General features: G+C 37.6%; 1 protein-coding gene across 2 annotated transcripts in view; it reads left to right on the forward strand.

Annotated features, from left to right (window-relative positions):
* CNTN1 (contactin 1) overlaps positions 1-16,404 on the forward strand; it is a 75,853-nt gene that overhangs the window by 35,125 nt on the left and 24,324 nt on the right. For both annotated transcript variants that reach the window (XM_021384954.1, XM_021384955.1), the window contains 5 exons: positions 2,504-2,662; positions 5,356-5,505; positions 8,937-9,007; positions 10,096-10,330; positions 13,961-14,064. In XM_021384954.1, coding sequence (XP_021240629.1) covers positions 2,504-2,662; positions 5,356-5,505; positions 8,937-9,007; positions 10,096-10,330; positions 13,961-14,064 — 719 coding nt within the window. The remainder of the gene's footprint in view (positions 1-2,503; positions 2,663-5,355; positions 5,506-8,936; positions 9,008-10,095; positions 10,331-13,960; positions 14,065-16,404) is intronic.

The raw sequence follows: 16,404 nt of genomic DNA on the forward strand, positions 1-16,404 counted from the left end.
ACGCTGTGAGACTTCTGAGTATACCAACAGATCTTAATAGCCCTGATCTGCCTCATCCAGAACACCCATCTATGTATACTGTACATGGTCCCAGGTGCCCAGTTTAAGCTCAGTCCTGGCCCGGCTTTCAGTCCTGGCTATATTACAGATGTGCTGCTCTGTCTCTGGCCCTGCCTCCTGGATGGACCTCTGACCTGCGCTATGGGTGCCTTCTCTCCTGGATGGACCTCTTGGATGTATGCAAGAGCTTGTCACCTGGATGCACCTGATGCATTTTGCCTCTGGTGCCCAGGACTGCCTTACCAGCACCTAGCTCTGCCCACCACATTCTGATCCTACAGGGCTGTATTCCCCAGTGAACACACAGCCTACCCAGTGGCTACACTTATGTCGTGGCTCAGCTTTCCTGAGGGAGCAGCTGGCCCTTGGTGCTTCCTGACACATGCTGTTTTCAGAAACTTTGACAGTGAGTTGAGAAACTGTAAGAGATCTTTCTCAAAGAAGGCAGGAAAAAAAGACTTTGGCACTTAGGAACCTTTCCATGCTCCATTTTTTTTCAGTTCGTTTAACTTGACTCCTTTTCCTCAGTGGTATGGAGAAAGAGCTCAAAAGCTGAAGATATATTTGGCACTCTGTATGTTTAGATACGATGTAGAAATCCCATTCCATTCTTACTGTTGTTTTTGTTCCCGTTTTCTGTGGTTTCCCTGTACATGCTGCAGATAAATTTGTCCTGTTATTTCTTGTTGTTTTGTTTGTTTGTTTTTTAATGTGCTCTGAGACTTGTTCAGTCAGATTATTAAGTAATTAACTGAGTCATGTTGGCATGTTGTTATCTCTGGAAGTGGAATCTGAAACTACTTCTCAGTAGTTCTCATACATAGTTTCTGTTTTTCCGCAATTGGCATATGACATAAATATGTATCATATAAAACAGGAACAGATAACAAAACCAGAACAGTCTATATGAAAAGAATTATATGAAAATATTTGTGTAGGCCATGTTTATAAATAGCCACTAAGCTTTGAGTTTCAGAATTACTGTTAAGTTTGTGGATTTCAAACACTCGTATATTTCTGGGCCTGCATCACTCACTGGCTTCGTAGCTTTCTAGTTTATGAAATAAAAATCACCTTTACCTGTTGGTTTGCACATTTTAGCCTCCCTTCTGGGGACCAAAGCACAGTCTACAACTACACTGAAAAAGTAACTCACACAAAGTGGAGGCATGACAGTAGTAGTAATAAGAAAAATCTTTGAGATGTTAAGAATGCATGTAGAAAAATGCAACCATTCACTACAGATGTTTTTGCACATTGTTACTGTTCAGAAATAAACCAGATGCAGTTTGACGAAGGGATGTAATACCAATTATTAGACTCAGTGATACACCTGGAAAAAAACAGGCAAGTTTTTGGGAACAGAATTGTATCTCATCAGATCTAAAGTACAAATGACTAACTTAACGCCAAATATGGACTGAGAATAATTTCTGTGTTATAACATGGCTATTTTAATGAGTTACTTTGAGCAGAAATGGTATGCGATACTTGAAAATCATAGAGATGAGACTGTGAATTAGTTTAGGACAAGTAGCTTTTACCTAAAATATTTTAGCTGGATGTTGGGAAGATACTAACATGCCATGAAACAAACACAGAATCATAGAATCATGGAATCCTTAGAGTTGGAAGGGACCCTTAAAGGTCATCTAGTCCAACTCCTCTGCAATGAGCAGGGGCACCTACAGCTAGATCAAGTTGCTTAGGGCCTGGTCCAGCCTCACCTTGAATGTCTTGAGGAACAGAGCGTCCACCACCTCTCTGGGCAACATGTTCCAGTGCTTCACCACCCTTATCATAAAAACACTTTTTTCTTATAACCGATCTATATCTCCCCTCTTTTAGTTTGGAGACATTTCCCCTTGTTCCTGTCACAACAGACTTTGGTAAAAAGTCTATCACCATCTGTACTTTATTCATTAATCTTCACTACAGCTATGAATTTTGAAATTCATCTTTGCAAGTATCAGCCTTTTGAGGAAAAATAAATCATTGTTTTCAAAATATTTTACAGGTACTTACTGATGATCCAGACTGAAAGAGGCAGTTTTGTCATAACTGTGTTCCCTTTCTGACAGTTTAGTGCTTCTGTTCTTCGTTGGTGGTCTTTGTGGGTTTATTCTGGTGCTCAGGGATTTTTTTTTTATTATACGTGCTTAAAAACTGCATTTGGATCACTGTGTGTAGTGGATTCCATATCTTGGCATGGCATAGAGTTTGAGATTCTTGTTGTGGGAAGGTTTTAGGGGGGCTTTAGAGAAACAGTGAATACTTCTGCTTTCACTCAACTTATGCTAGCCTTTAGGAAGTTCAAACCTCACGGTGGGTTTACCAGATTTGGGTTAAGATGCTGGGCCAAGGCAAGTATGAAGATGTGTATAGAGATATATAGTATTGTAAAATTAGTCTGTAATTATTTATTTACTTATTTTTTCCTCAGGTCCTCCTGGCCCTCCAGGAGGTATAAGAGTAGAAGAAATTAGAGACACTGCTGTAGCACTTACCTGGAGCCGTGGAACAGACAATCATAGCCCTATTTCTAAATACACTATCCAGTCAAAAACTTTCCTATCTGAAGAGTGGAAAGATGCCAAAACAGGTAAGAATAATGCCAGAAAAAATAAATTCAATAGGCTATAAAATGTTTGATTGTTAAGAAGCTTGGAACCAGAAAATAGTCACAGTAAAAGGAAACCAGGGATACTGGTAATGTCTGCTTATGAGTTTGGGACCAGCTTCCATCCTGTCAGTGTGTTGTCAACATTTTTGTTCCCAACACTAGGAGAAACTGTAGTGAATACCAAGATGTACAGAAAAGAATGGGTGAAGATTTTTTCCTGTTTTTTTTTTCTCTTTTCTTGTCACTTGAAACATTCTACATCAGCTACTAGAATTGCAAAAGAACATTATTTACAGGTTAAGTTGGATGATAAATGAATGTCTTAATTTCTGAATTTGCCTTGCAGAAAATTGGGTGAAATTGCCTGCTTTCTCTGTCTTGCTATTTGCATTAAAACTGGCACTCCAAGAGAAAACATAGCTAAGATTATCCTTCTAACCACTGGATGTCATCAGTGTGCCACATAACTGTAGTTGAGGAGACACCTATCTGAGCACAGGACATACTGACTCAGACTATTTCTTTGTAAAGTTTAACATAAATACATAAATTGTGGCAACAAATTAAAAGTACTTGTATATTTGAATGCTTTATGATGGATAGCGTTGCTACAAGCTATACACAATTGTCCTACCAATATGATTCATTAGGCCACTGTAACAAATCATAACTTTAGCTCTTTTCCATGGAATTAGGATATCACATACTCAGAATTTCTTAATATTAGAATTATTGATGGGGATGACATCTCTGATATTGTCACATTTGGTGCTGCATGTTAGTGGAACTAGAAATGTTTGTGTAGGACATAAAAGTTCAGGATTCAGATCTTCACCTTCTCTGGTTCAGAGCAGACATTTGAACTCACTTTTCAGGAAGATTCTTTATTTGCTGTGTTATTGGCATGATGAGATGAACTCTGCATCTCTGAAGTTCTTCTTTGTATAATTAATGAAACAACAATTGAGACATGCAGTTGAGTCTTGTAGCATGTTGAGTGGGATTCACATCTTTGAGTGGAGAGAAACCTAGTTTCTTAAATTCCTTTTTTTAAGAAGCTAGCAGGAAAGATAGAAATGTTTCATTTCTGAAAAGCTGAAATGAACTATTGCAGTGTTTCCAAATTCATAGCTTTTCCTTAGAACCACAGTGAGTACTTTTGATTAGCTGAAATCACCACAGTAACCATTGCTGGCACCATTGCAAGCATTACTTAACTCCTGGGCTCCTCCCAGTTTGGCTCAGTGTTCACTTTCATTCAAGAGAGACACAATGATCAGTCCAAATAGATCTCTCATCAGTATTTAGGCTGTCATTTAATGCTGTCAACTTTCAACGTGTGAAACAAAAAATATACTTTGGCATTGCACTTTGGAAATCTTGTTGTTATTATTATTATTACAACCATTATTCCCAAGCCAAGTAATTCATCTCAGGGTTGCGTAATACCGAATGTGGTTTTTTTTGAAAGTGTGTTCTGCTTCACAGTATGGAAATATGTGCGAATAGGTTATGTAAAAAGTTGTTTACATTTATGTTGCTTATTCACATTAAGGGGATCAGAGTATTTTGGAAGGATTCATTCTCACAGTGTTGAGTTTGCATAGTAATTTTGGGAATTTGTGGCACAGCAAGATTAAATGGAGGGATTGAAGGCAGCACAGAAGAAAGAAAGACTAACAAATTTTTATTATGGCTTGGATGCCATAGAAGGTTTGCGATGGCTCTATTGACTGGACAGAAAAATAATTTTGGTAATGATCAGGAAGGTAGTGGACAGATGGAAAGAAATAGAAAGTGTTTTTCTTTCTCCTTCAGGGCCACACTTTGGAATTAAAAATTTGATGATCATTTGGTAGTGGAAAGCTGTGTTACTATCCAATGCTTACATTGTTGTGCATATTCTGTGTTGGTTTTTTTGCAGCCATTGCACTCATATTTTAATTCCAAATCTGCCACCCTCCCAGAATATTTAATTTCTCATCTCCCTCTGAACCGAAGATTTTAGTCTGACAGCTCTTGGCCCACACAAGAAATGAAAATCCTCTGTCTTTCTATAGATGTAGTGTTCACTGTCTGTGAATTATACACAGTGTGTCATGAGTTGGACAGAGTACATCTTTTTCCACAGGAATTATATAAGAACACTCATCCTCCTTGAATCAGAGCTACATAGCATGTTGTAACATGCTCACTAGTAAGGTGCACCAAAATACGATCACTCTTTATAAATTACTCTTTATCAATTGATCAGTCCCAAAATTTACACCTGTCTAGCTCTCGTATATGTCATGAATTTTTGTTTTATTGTTTCTGCATTACAAATTTCTCCTTGTATTTTTCTGAAGGTAAAATGAAATTCCACAACTCCAATGTGTAACTAATAAGGATAACTACATAATTAAATGTACTTCTTTTGCTACTTCACAAAAAGTTAAAACTTAAAAATATATAAGGGTTTATCTAAGATAATGTCATAACTTCCAAATTCCCAGCCATTGCCAGGAGTACTCCTTGTAAAATATGGTATCCCTTTTGTACAGCATAGTGCTCCTTCAGCTGGCTGTATGTGGTTGTAGACAAGTGGCAGTTCTGTGGACTTAAAAACCTCTTTGTTGACAGACCTCACTGTAAAAGTGATGTTTTCTAAAGCAACTTCTTATATCTTTTAGAGCCATCAGATATTGAAGGAAATATGGAATCTGCTAGAGTGATTGATTTAATTCCATGGATGGAATATGAGTTCCGGATAATAGCAACAAACACTTTGGGAACAGGGGAACCTAGCATGCCATCACAGAGAATCAGAACTGAAGGCGCTCGTATGTAAACAGAAAATGTCAATTTTTTAATGTCCTTTTTATTTTCACATTTTTATTAATTGTGTTCTGTTTTTTTTTTAAAGGATTTTATGAGATGCAAATTCAGAAAATTTAGTCACTAACTACTGTAGATTTTAGTAGATTGTCTACATGTCTTAAAATTAAAGCAGACAAGAAGGAAATATTGTGATAAAAGCAGCAAATTTGTCTCCATTGTTGAAATAGTCATGTTGTATCTTTCAGAGACTCCCTCCACTTCTGTGATTGAGGTTGGGTAAACACATGCACTTGTTTGACATTGAGATTCAGGGCTTAGTAGAAAAAAAAAGCAAATGCATGTTTTTGACAAGAAAATGTCCTTTTGCTGTTTGGTTTATTTTTAACTGAAAGATGCATGACAAGACGTTTGTCTTACCATATAATGCTATTTTTCTGTTAGGTTTGGTCTTGTGTCTTCTTATTCCACGTGAGAGAGGTGACATTATTTAACACAGCAAGTGCCCGTAACAGTCTAATTGCTCAGTGTTACAATTATGAAAATATTTAAGGATACCCTCTAGGCTCAGACAGGTCCATTTTAAAATGGATTTTTGAGAATGAGGAATTATATGTTATTATTCAAGATAATACATTCTATTTGAATTGTACAAAGGAGATAACAGCAGTGCTTTAGGAAGTAATGTATCACTTCAAAAAGGCTTTGTCCAACAAAGCCTGTGTACCAGTATATCCTCCTCAATGCGTATTAGCACCCGTCTGCAACCTTGAGATATTTATGATTTTTAAAAAGCCTTTGTCCCATAGCTTGTGATTACAAAATAAAAATGCAAAACCAAAACTAAAAAATTAAATTTTGCAATTAGAGCTGATAGGTCATTGCTGTGATTAGATAGCACTTTAAAGTGCATTTGCATTGCAAATTTCAAAACATTTGTTAATAAGGATCCACATTTGGTCCATTTAAAAACTGTGTTGCTTAGGGAGAAAGAAAATATAGATTGGTTAAATTAGGGAAAGAAAATGCACAGAATTTTAACACTTAAAGTAGAAGGCAATTACTGCATATAAAATTGACTACAAATATTGTATATTTTCTGACTCAGCAGCTGTATTTGAACACAGCCCAAATTCTCATTCTCTAAATGAGAGATCTGGACATGCTTCTTGTAATGCTGGGTGCACAACAGCCATTTTTGAAATGCCAGGAAAGAGACAGAAAGGTTAGGAACTGGCAGGGGGCTCAGAAGAAACACTCGCACGTGATGACGGTGGTAATCTCCTGCAGTGTGCTACGTCCATGAAGTTTCCTTTAGCCTCTTTCCACGCCCCTCGCAACTGCATATCCTTCACTATTTTAGCAGGATATAATGCTTTGCAAAATGCAGTCTGTTAGTCTGCTGTCCAATTCCCCATGCACAGTACCATTGTCATCTTTGGTGGATGCTGATAGACATTTGTGGTGAAACGAAGCAAAACTTTAGTGTAGTATCCTAAGAATCAGTCAATTGCAATTCTTGCGATGCTAAAAGAGCATATAAATCAGTAACTATATGCTGATAAACTTCTGTGCGGGAATTTTTACAAGCAGCAACAATAGTGTTTGGGATGCATTATCACCCTCCAGGGTGCTAGAGAACAGGACTGTGTGTGCATTTTCATCTTAAAATGAAGAAATTAAGTATTTTGTTGCATAAATGGCCCATTTCTGTGCATTGCTATTATTTTTAACACTTGTTCTGTGTTAAACAGCAACAGCGCTGTGTCTCTGAAACAGGAGCAAAGTGCTGCATCTCCATCGTACCATGTGGCTGACAATTGATGTCTGTTCAACTCTAATGTTAGCAATATCTTCTTCAGTTCTGAAGTCTCTCTTCTTGTAGATAACTTTAATTTCTTTAACATTGTAGTTAGCATGCTAAGAGTGTGTGCTGTGGAAGAAAGATTTTTCTTTTAATAAAATCAGTGTTCATCATCAGTAACACCCATATTTCACAGTAACTTCATGAAATTCAGTTGATCAAAGGCTGATGATTTTATTTTAGCTTCAGTTTACGTTTGGCCTCATTCTCCACTGATTTTTTTCTGGAAGGCCAGAAATAAATAATATAAACTGCACCAAATGAAGGTTCCAATTTCAAATTTATTTTTACATTTTTTTCCTTCCCAAATACATTAATTCTTTTCTGCTTTCCTGTTTAGTCCCAGCTGATCCTAATAGTAGACCTCAGCGAACAACTTATTTAAACAGTGGGAGACCACTCAGGAACTATCCTCTTACTCTCCTGTGACCTTCACTGTTTAGTAGGAAAAAATGGTTGATCATGCAAGAGTGTTTTAACACAAAGAACATGTCCGTGTCATTAGAGCATGTAGCTAATGCATGATCACCTGAGGCTCAATTTATACACAATATGGAGGCTTAACCATCATTTGCTGTTTCCAGCAGTACTGTGTATCTCCTTATTGAGAAACAGCAAATAAATACACAACCACTACAGACAATAGCAATGAAATAATCATATTTAGTGCAAATACATCATGAATTAATTAGACAGATCTTGCTGGGTGTTTTCTATGTATCATTATAGAGATAAATTTTGGAGAAATGTCTTTACTGGATTCCAGAGAGAAAATAGTTTTCAGCTGCTCATGGTAGTTAAGAAAATTTAGGTACTGACAGAGTCTTACAGAAATGTAAATATAGGGAGTTTACAGAAATTAAATACAGGAATGACTTGTAATGAACCCTTGAGGGTATCTTTCTTACCTTGCCACTCAGCTGTGCACCAGTGAGAGATTAGCAGATTTTATTGCATCAGACAGAAAAACAGCATAAAATGCAATTACTAAATTACTTAAGTAGTAGGCCAGCTTTGTTTCTGAATATCTACCAATGCTGATTAAGAAGACATCTGCCATTCATCTGAACTAGAATAGGACTAGGAAGGCAGTGCTTCAAACATGTACTCAGGGGTTTGACATTACACATTGTGAGTAAATCCATTGAAATAGGTGGAACTAATCACAGTCTGTTAACATAAATACATGTTTTTTTCCCTGAGTACTTGAGCCCTTGGAATATCAGCATCTGAGGAAGCATAAGAACCATATACTGTCTTTCTGCTGAGGCCTATGAGTAGTGTTCCACTTCTGAATATTAAATTAAATATTTGTAGAGAGTATGGTTAAAAAGAGGAATGATTGATTGCTAGTTATGGTTTGAACTGGCACATTTCTTGTAGCAGTAGCTGTACTTTAGTTTTGGCAAGACCACAGACTGTCAGCGATTACAGACTATCATTATTGTAATTTTGTGGGCCACATGTGCTCACTGGACTTGCTGGTAAAAAGAAAAGTAAATCCTATTGTTGCTTTATTTTTCCTGACTGCATACTCTGTAGTTATTTTTCTTGTCTATTTTATTTTTCTAGCTCCTAATGTGGCTCCTTCTGATGTTGGAGGAGGAGGTGGAAGCAATCGAGAGCTGACAATAACATGGATGGTAGGTACTGCACTGAGATGAAATGAAGGATGTACTTCCATTGGTCTGATCTTGTTGGTCCTGACATGCATGGAAGGTCTGTACTGTTCCAGGTCCTTTACCTCAAAAGAAGGTATTTCATCTCTGTGGAATTTACAAAATGTGATGAAGTGAAGCAGGAATTATATTTTCAAAGGATGCTTTTGGTCAGCCTTCAGATGAGCTACTGACATTATTTTTGTCACACTACATGCACCGTCTGATAGTTTTCATTAATGCTCCATGGACAGAGGAGGAATCACTGAATGTAGAGCTTTGGTAAATGAAGCAAAAGTTTTTATGGCAGACGGTTTTCTGTAATTTTATATTTTTCAGTATTCCTAGGTATAGGGCATCAATTACAGTTTGAAGAAATATCTTTGGATAGATACCTTCAATGTTTGTGCTGAAAGTGGAAGTCATTTTCACTTAAACTTTTGCCAGATGGTAGCTAGGTATGTAGGTAGTCTAAAGCAACTAACTGGACCCTCTCCCTCATCAGTGAAAAGAGTTAGGATTAATCATTCTTTGAATATATCCACCTCTCATAATCAATTGTGCCGGCAGGATTCCTTGGTCACTAGCTTTACGTAAATGAATATAATTTAAACTAGCCACTTGAATTTTCTCTCTGTGTCTTGCAAAAATAATCTCTGCATATGCACATAAACCCACATATTTGTGTAGCATGTCTGTTTCATAGCCTCTTTTGCTTATTCCTTAAGACCTTTTTCCTAGGTCAAGCTGACAACAGTTGTGATACACAGCTGTTCTTGGTTTCTTTCTGTAAGCAATAGCTTGATGTGACTTGCAGTGAGTTTGGAGGAGGAATAAGACCTTAAAATGTACTCGCAGCAGGTGTGCTACTACTACAGATCTGCATAATGAGGGTGGTGCTTTTTTTAGGGAAGATGGGAGCAAACAGTAGAAGCAGACCAGATGAAAAGGGAACTTTAGGCCAGTATTTTTATAGAATACTTATTGATGATTTCCATATTGTTTGCTTTTCTTTAGAGATCTATTTGTTTGATCAGCTACAAAAATCAATGTTTTGTCTTTTTCCTTTTTAGCCTTTGTCAAGAGAATACCACTATGGCAATAACTTTGGTTACATAGTGGCTTTCAAGCCATTTGGTGAGAAAGAATGGAGAAGAGTCACAGTTACTAATCCTGAAATTGGCCGTTATGTCCACAAGGATGAATCAATGCCTCCTTCCACCCAGTACCAAGTAAAAGTGAAAGCCTTTAACAACAAAGGGGATGGACCATTCAGTCTCACTGCTGTCATTTATTCAGCACAAGATGGTGAGTAATAATTTTTCTAGCTAATTTTTACACTGCAGGCTCAAATCAGCACTACATTAGAGAGAACCAGGTCCCTGTCTCTAATTAGTATAGCAACTGTCCTTCAGCAAGGAGAATGTATTTTTCTCACAAACAATTGCTGTTCATGATAAGTAACATTGGACCCTACTTTCTATGTGCTAGAGATAACTTGGTTATACTTGCAGTCTCAGTGAGTAATCTGCAGAGGCGTTCAAGACTTTTCATACTTCTTGTTAAAAGATTTAATAATTAAATAAATATATATATCTGCTTCATATTTGTTACCTAAAAGAGTTCCATCATTATCCCGCAATTCTGCCTCTGTGATCTTAATACATGTGATTGACACATGTATAGGTTTTTTTATTCTTAACGGACCACACTGAAGTCTATTGTTCTAGCATATCACAATCAGAATTCAGCCCAAAAATTGTGAAGTAATGATAATTCAGTTCTATTTAGTTACATTACAAGCTTAATTTAGAGTCTAATATAAATCTTGTTTGGATGATAGAGATACCAAGTGAATAATTTAATGAAAGCTTCTGACATTTCACTAAAGTCTTTTTCTTAATTCTTGATGAAATTATTTCACATGCTGTTATCGTTATGGTTAAAGTTTAAATGACATTTCCAAAATTAGCAGGAGAGGGTAAGCACCAGAAGTTTACCTTAAATCAGAAGAAATATATACAATATCCTAACTGCAATGTAATCACTCAAGCCTGTTTTAAAAAAAGTATATAGTTTATTAATTGCTGCCAAAAAACCTGAATAATTGCTCGTATTTTTCTTTCTGTAGAACAGAATCTCTTTCCCAAAGTCAGCAGATCTAGATGAAAGAGCCAAGAGGAGGGATATGATAACAAGGCCACATTCTCACACTTCCAACTCTATTCTTTATTCTGTGTACTTTATGGGAGATTTATGTTCATGATTCCCATCAGCACTAATGAGAACTTTGCACACAAATTGCCCACACACAGAGAAAAGATAAAGTAGTCCTTTTTGTTTCATATGATAATTCAGGATTCAAGCTAGCAACACTTAGCTATCTGAAGAGATTAATATTAATCCTTTATTAAAAAAAAAAAACCTTAGGATATCATCTTCAACAGCTGCTTCAGCAAAAAATGATGGTTTTTGCAATTGTATAAATAAGTTAATAAATCGCTATGGTCTAATAAAAGCCATAACTGCCAAATAACACTTCAGTATCCATCCTTTCTCAGAGGCATTATCGACAGCGGACTGATAAGCTCACTTGTATTTATGTTAGGATTTTACTAACCATGTCAGGGATGGGGATGTGTTTGCATAACTCTCTAAGTTCAGAGTCATGGCAGAGTCTAGTAGCTCCAAAAGGTGGAAGAAAAGTAAATGTGCAGTAGTGCCAGCTTCCAGATAAATCATTTTGGTGGTTGCTGATATTCTAGCATAGACTTTAGCAAAGTTTAGACGCTTTATTGATAGAAACAGTTGTGAACAAATGATGCCAGATCCAGGCAGCAAATGCAGTAGAAGCTCAGTGAACCTACTTCTTTTCTTAGATTTCAAACACAAGAAGCACAAAAACTGTCAGATTTGTGGTGCTGTAAACCTTACCATTAGTGCTAACAGCTGCTGAGCAAAGCTGCAACCTTGACTACTGACCATGCCAAACACAGGAACTGCAGAACAGGTTAGAAGGAACTTTCCAGCAGATGTAGAGAAAGTTAATCCAAAAAGCATTCTGCAGTTTTCTGCTTGCGTCAGGACTTGCACCAAGTCACCGTGGTACTTTGTAATGCTTGCTGCCTCCCAGCCTTAGCTTTCTAAAATTACAATTAGAAGGTAATTGTGCAATGACCACTCTTTTTTAGTGAAGAGGATTTATTGGAAGCACATTTGATTGGTGTTTGCTTTTTTTTTTTTAATTGATAGAATTACAGAATTAGAGGACTGGAGAAAAGCAGCTGATGTCATTTTCTTGGCTCAGGAAAGACTGCAAACATTTATAGAACATGGATGCCAAATAGGGATGTAAATTACAAGCTCATAAATAAGCATGAGCAGATGAAATACTATTTAGAATATTGTATCAGCAAAATCCCTGGCAGTTGGAAATTTTCAATATGAAACACTTTGGCAAATTCTGTAATTAATACGATGAAGATTCTGACACTGATTTGGAACTGGATTAGATGATCACATCTATTCCACCTGCACTTCTGTACCTCTGAATCAGCAAGTGATTTTACTGCTGTCAGAAATCACAGCTTCTCAAAGGCAGCAGTGGGATTTTAAAGTAATATGGTCATACAGTATTCTGTACTAATATTTACAAGCATACATACACACACAGACATATAGAAATACTGTCACTAGGTATATTTATCTTAAGTTGTATGTTTTGTAATGTATCTATGTGTGTCTAGTTATAATTGTGGGCATCTTTATTAAATTTTGTTACTGGAGAGCTTTGGCTTTCCCACATGCTTTAAGCCAAGTTCCATATCTGACAACTACACGTCATACCTTCCATTGCTAGTAGAGAGTAATGACTGCTAGCAGTGAGCGCACAGGCTGCTTGCTTATCTAAATGCCTGTCATTGTGAAAACAGTTTTGCAATAATGCATCATATTTTCAATTATACATTTACATTATTAACAGTCACTGAAAGACAATTACAAAAGGTAACTTTGCATATAAGATTATTTTGTTACCTAGGATACTTTTCATATGAGGTGTAGCTGATTTTTTTCTTAACAGTGGCTGTTTTGATGCATAGTTGACTTGATGCCCGGTTAGAAGATTAAGTATATGAAAGCTTTCCTCAGCTCAAGCTGCCATGCCTGTCTGTTGCAACTTGTTTAAAAAGATTCGCAAAAGGGTGCTGTTCTTAGCTTGAAAATCTTTATCTTTTGTAAACATTGCTAAGTTTATGGCTTTTGAAGTTCCTTACCTCATTTAAAATACAAGCAATGGTGAAATTAACAGCCTTTTGTAATTGACCTACAGCGTTACCAGATAAAAATGTCACATTATTATGGTCTGTATTCTAACTTGTCTGGTATCCAAAAAACAAAACAAGATCAATTCTCAGACTTATGCCTAATAGAAGGGTGCTCTTGGATTATTTCATACATATGTTTAAGTTAATATGTGCCACTAGTCAGCTCTTTAATAACTGATCTCATGAAAACTTTGCGTCATCGTGACTAAGTGACATACATATGAATATTTGTGTGTAGCTAGCTTAAAAAAAAAAGTATATATTTTAATCTGTCAACTGCTGTCCAATTTAGTAAAAGATCACTGGATGCTTCATTCAGTTCTTTGTCAAAGCCAGTTTTTAATTTAAGCAAATGGAATCTCTTGAAGCATAAAAATACATAGTCTGAGCCAAGTAATAGAATCATTGCTTTGGTTTTTTTAGAGTCCTTTCCCATATAGATCATCACTGAATGTGAAGTTTACACAAGTAAAAACAGATTAAAGACTAACACACTTGGCCCCCTGAAATCAGGAAAATAATACAAAACACTAAAGTGAGATAAGTCCCTGTAGATGAGTTTAACAATAGCACCAAATGAAATCGGATATTTAACATGTGTTCTACCTTCCAGCTCCAACTGAGGTACCTACAGATGTGAGCGTGAAAGTTTTGTCATCTTCTGAAATTTCTGTTTCTTGGCATCATGTTACTGAGAAATCTGTGGAAGGATATCAGGTGAGTTTAGATGTGGCACTGCATTTTTTTCTCATTAATTTAATTTCCGTAGTTAAATGCAAGGGTAATTCCTACTGTAACACTGTAGCTCTTAGGGTTCACTTGTCTTTAGTAATTGTTTGCTGTCCAGATTTCACATCCCAAGAAAGAGATTATTTGGTGCTCTTTACTTCCTTACTAAGACATTAGTACTTGCTGTTCAACTGGAAGTCATCGTTATGTCACAAAATAATGTTGTCTGTTTATGTTATGTAATCAAATGTCTATCTCTACCATCTCAAAACATATTGAAATGAAATTTGGAGTGTAACTGTCAACAGAGACATGAAATTGTAACTCACGACCCATTTAAATTATCAGCAATTATTAATTCACCCATGAGTCCTTTATTAAGTGGCACAAGGAGACATATGCATATAATCCTGTAGAACAGGTACAGTGCTATTGTGCAAGGCAATGTTTTGTTCATGGTTTCTATTCCTTGCATGAGAAAGAGCTTCAAGATACGTTTTTCTGGTCCAAAAGTAAGTGGTAGTACTGGTAAAAATTGTTCGTGCCCTTTTAAAAAGTGACAACAGCCACAGGATTGGTGCAACTAGAAATGACCATGTAGCTCTCCATGTGGCAGCAAATTCTTACATCATCCATGCACAGCAGATACTGATGAAGTCAGCCAGCTTACTTTGGCTGCAGTCCAGAAAAGGGATTTGGGCACTAGTTTGTTAGTGATTTGCTTTGATGCTTAAGTCATCAGTTGCTTGATGGTAGCTTCTGTGTTCCAAAATGAACACAGAGAAACTTCATAGAACATGTCTACGTGACTGAAATATATATGGATAAATGTTCTTTTAAATACTAGTACCTGCTTCTATATTTCATTATGTCTATTTATCTCTCCATGAGATACATGTAATAGTTGGGGTGTATTGTAACAAGATACAGATCATAGCGAAGATCTCAGTAGGAACTAGCACAGCGTTTTATGTAAAACTCGATTCTACAGAATGCACACAAAGTTATAAGCACAATTAAAAGCTCAGGAAACTGAGATTTGAAATAAAGACAATAACATCATCAACTGTAACTCTTGATTTACTAAAACAGCACACTGGTTTGGTGTTTCATATGAGTTGTGCAACTAGAATCTAATAGGAAAAAATTATGGTCAGATCTGAGAGCAGGGTGCAGAGCATAGATCTGTGAGCTCAACCCTGCTAGCCATGTAGCAGAGCTGCACTTCCAAGCTGGACGGTCTGTGCAGAAAGTGAGCAAGAAGCCTTGGTGCTGGGAATAACCAGAACAGACACTGGGCAGGTGCACGCCAGGGAGCTTGTGGGGATGCAGAGAGACCAGCAGCAAAGAGGGCTAGAAGTATACTGGAAAGACTGGGGTTGTAGTAGTGATAGAGCATGGCAATTGATGTTGAACGTTGTGGTGTGTGGTGTGGGATAGGACATATGGAAGGATGCTGAGGATGACCAAGAAAAAAATGTGGTGGGAGAGCATTCCCATAGGCATTTTATGCCACATTTTTACTTTGCATTATTTTACCTAAACCCAGCTGAGTTTCTGCCAGGGAACATCAGGGGAAGAAGAGAGAATCATACAGTCACCAAGGTTGGAAAAGACATCCAAGATCATCCAGTCCAACCGTCCACCTACCACCGATGTTTCCCCACTAAACCATGTCCCTTAGTAAAACATCTAAACGTTTCTCGAACACATCCAGTGACTCCACCACCTTCCTGGGCAGCCCATTCCAGTGCCTGACCACTCTTTCAGAGAAAAAGTTTTTCCTAACGTCCAACCTGAATCTTCCCTGGTGCAACATGAGGCCATTCCCTCTAGTCCTATCACTAGTTACACGGGAGAAGAGGCTGACCCTCACCTCGCCACAGTCTCCTTTCAGGTAGTTGTAGAGAGCGATAAGGTCTCCCCTGAGCCTCTTCTTCTCCAGACTGAACAATCCCAGCTCCCTCAGCTGCTCCCCATAAGACTTCTGCTCCAGACCCCTCACCAGCTTTGCTGCCCTTCTCTGGACACGCTCCAGAGCCTCAATGTCTTTCTCATAGCGAGGGGCCCAAAACTGAACATAGTACTCAAGGTGCAGCCTCACCAGTGCTGAGTACAGGGGGACAGTGACCTCCCTGCTCCCACTGGCAACACTATTTCTGATACAAGCCAGGATGCCGTTGGCCTTCTTGGCCACCTGGGCACACTGTTGCCTCATGTTTAGCCGAGCACTGGCCAACACCCCCAGGTCCGTTTCTTCCACACAATCTTCCAGCCACTCTGCACCAAGCCTCCAGCGTTGCCTGGGGTTGTTGTGGCCCAGGCGCA

Source organism: Numida meleagris, chromosome 1 (assembly GCF_002078875.1).
Source record: "Numida meleagris isolate 19003 breed g44 Domestic line chromosome 1, NumMel1.0, whole genome shotgun sequence".
Lineage (NCBI taxonomy): Eukaryota > Metazoa > Chordata > Aves > Galliformes > Numididae > Numida > Numida meleagris.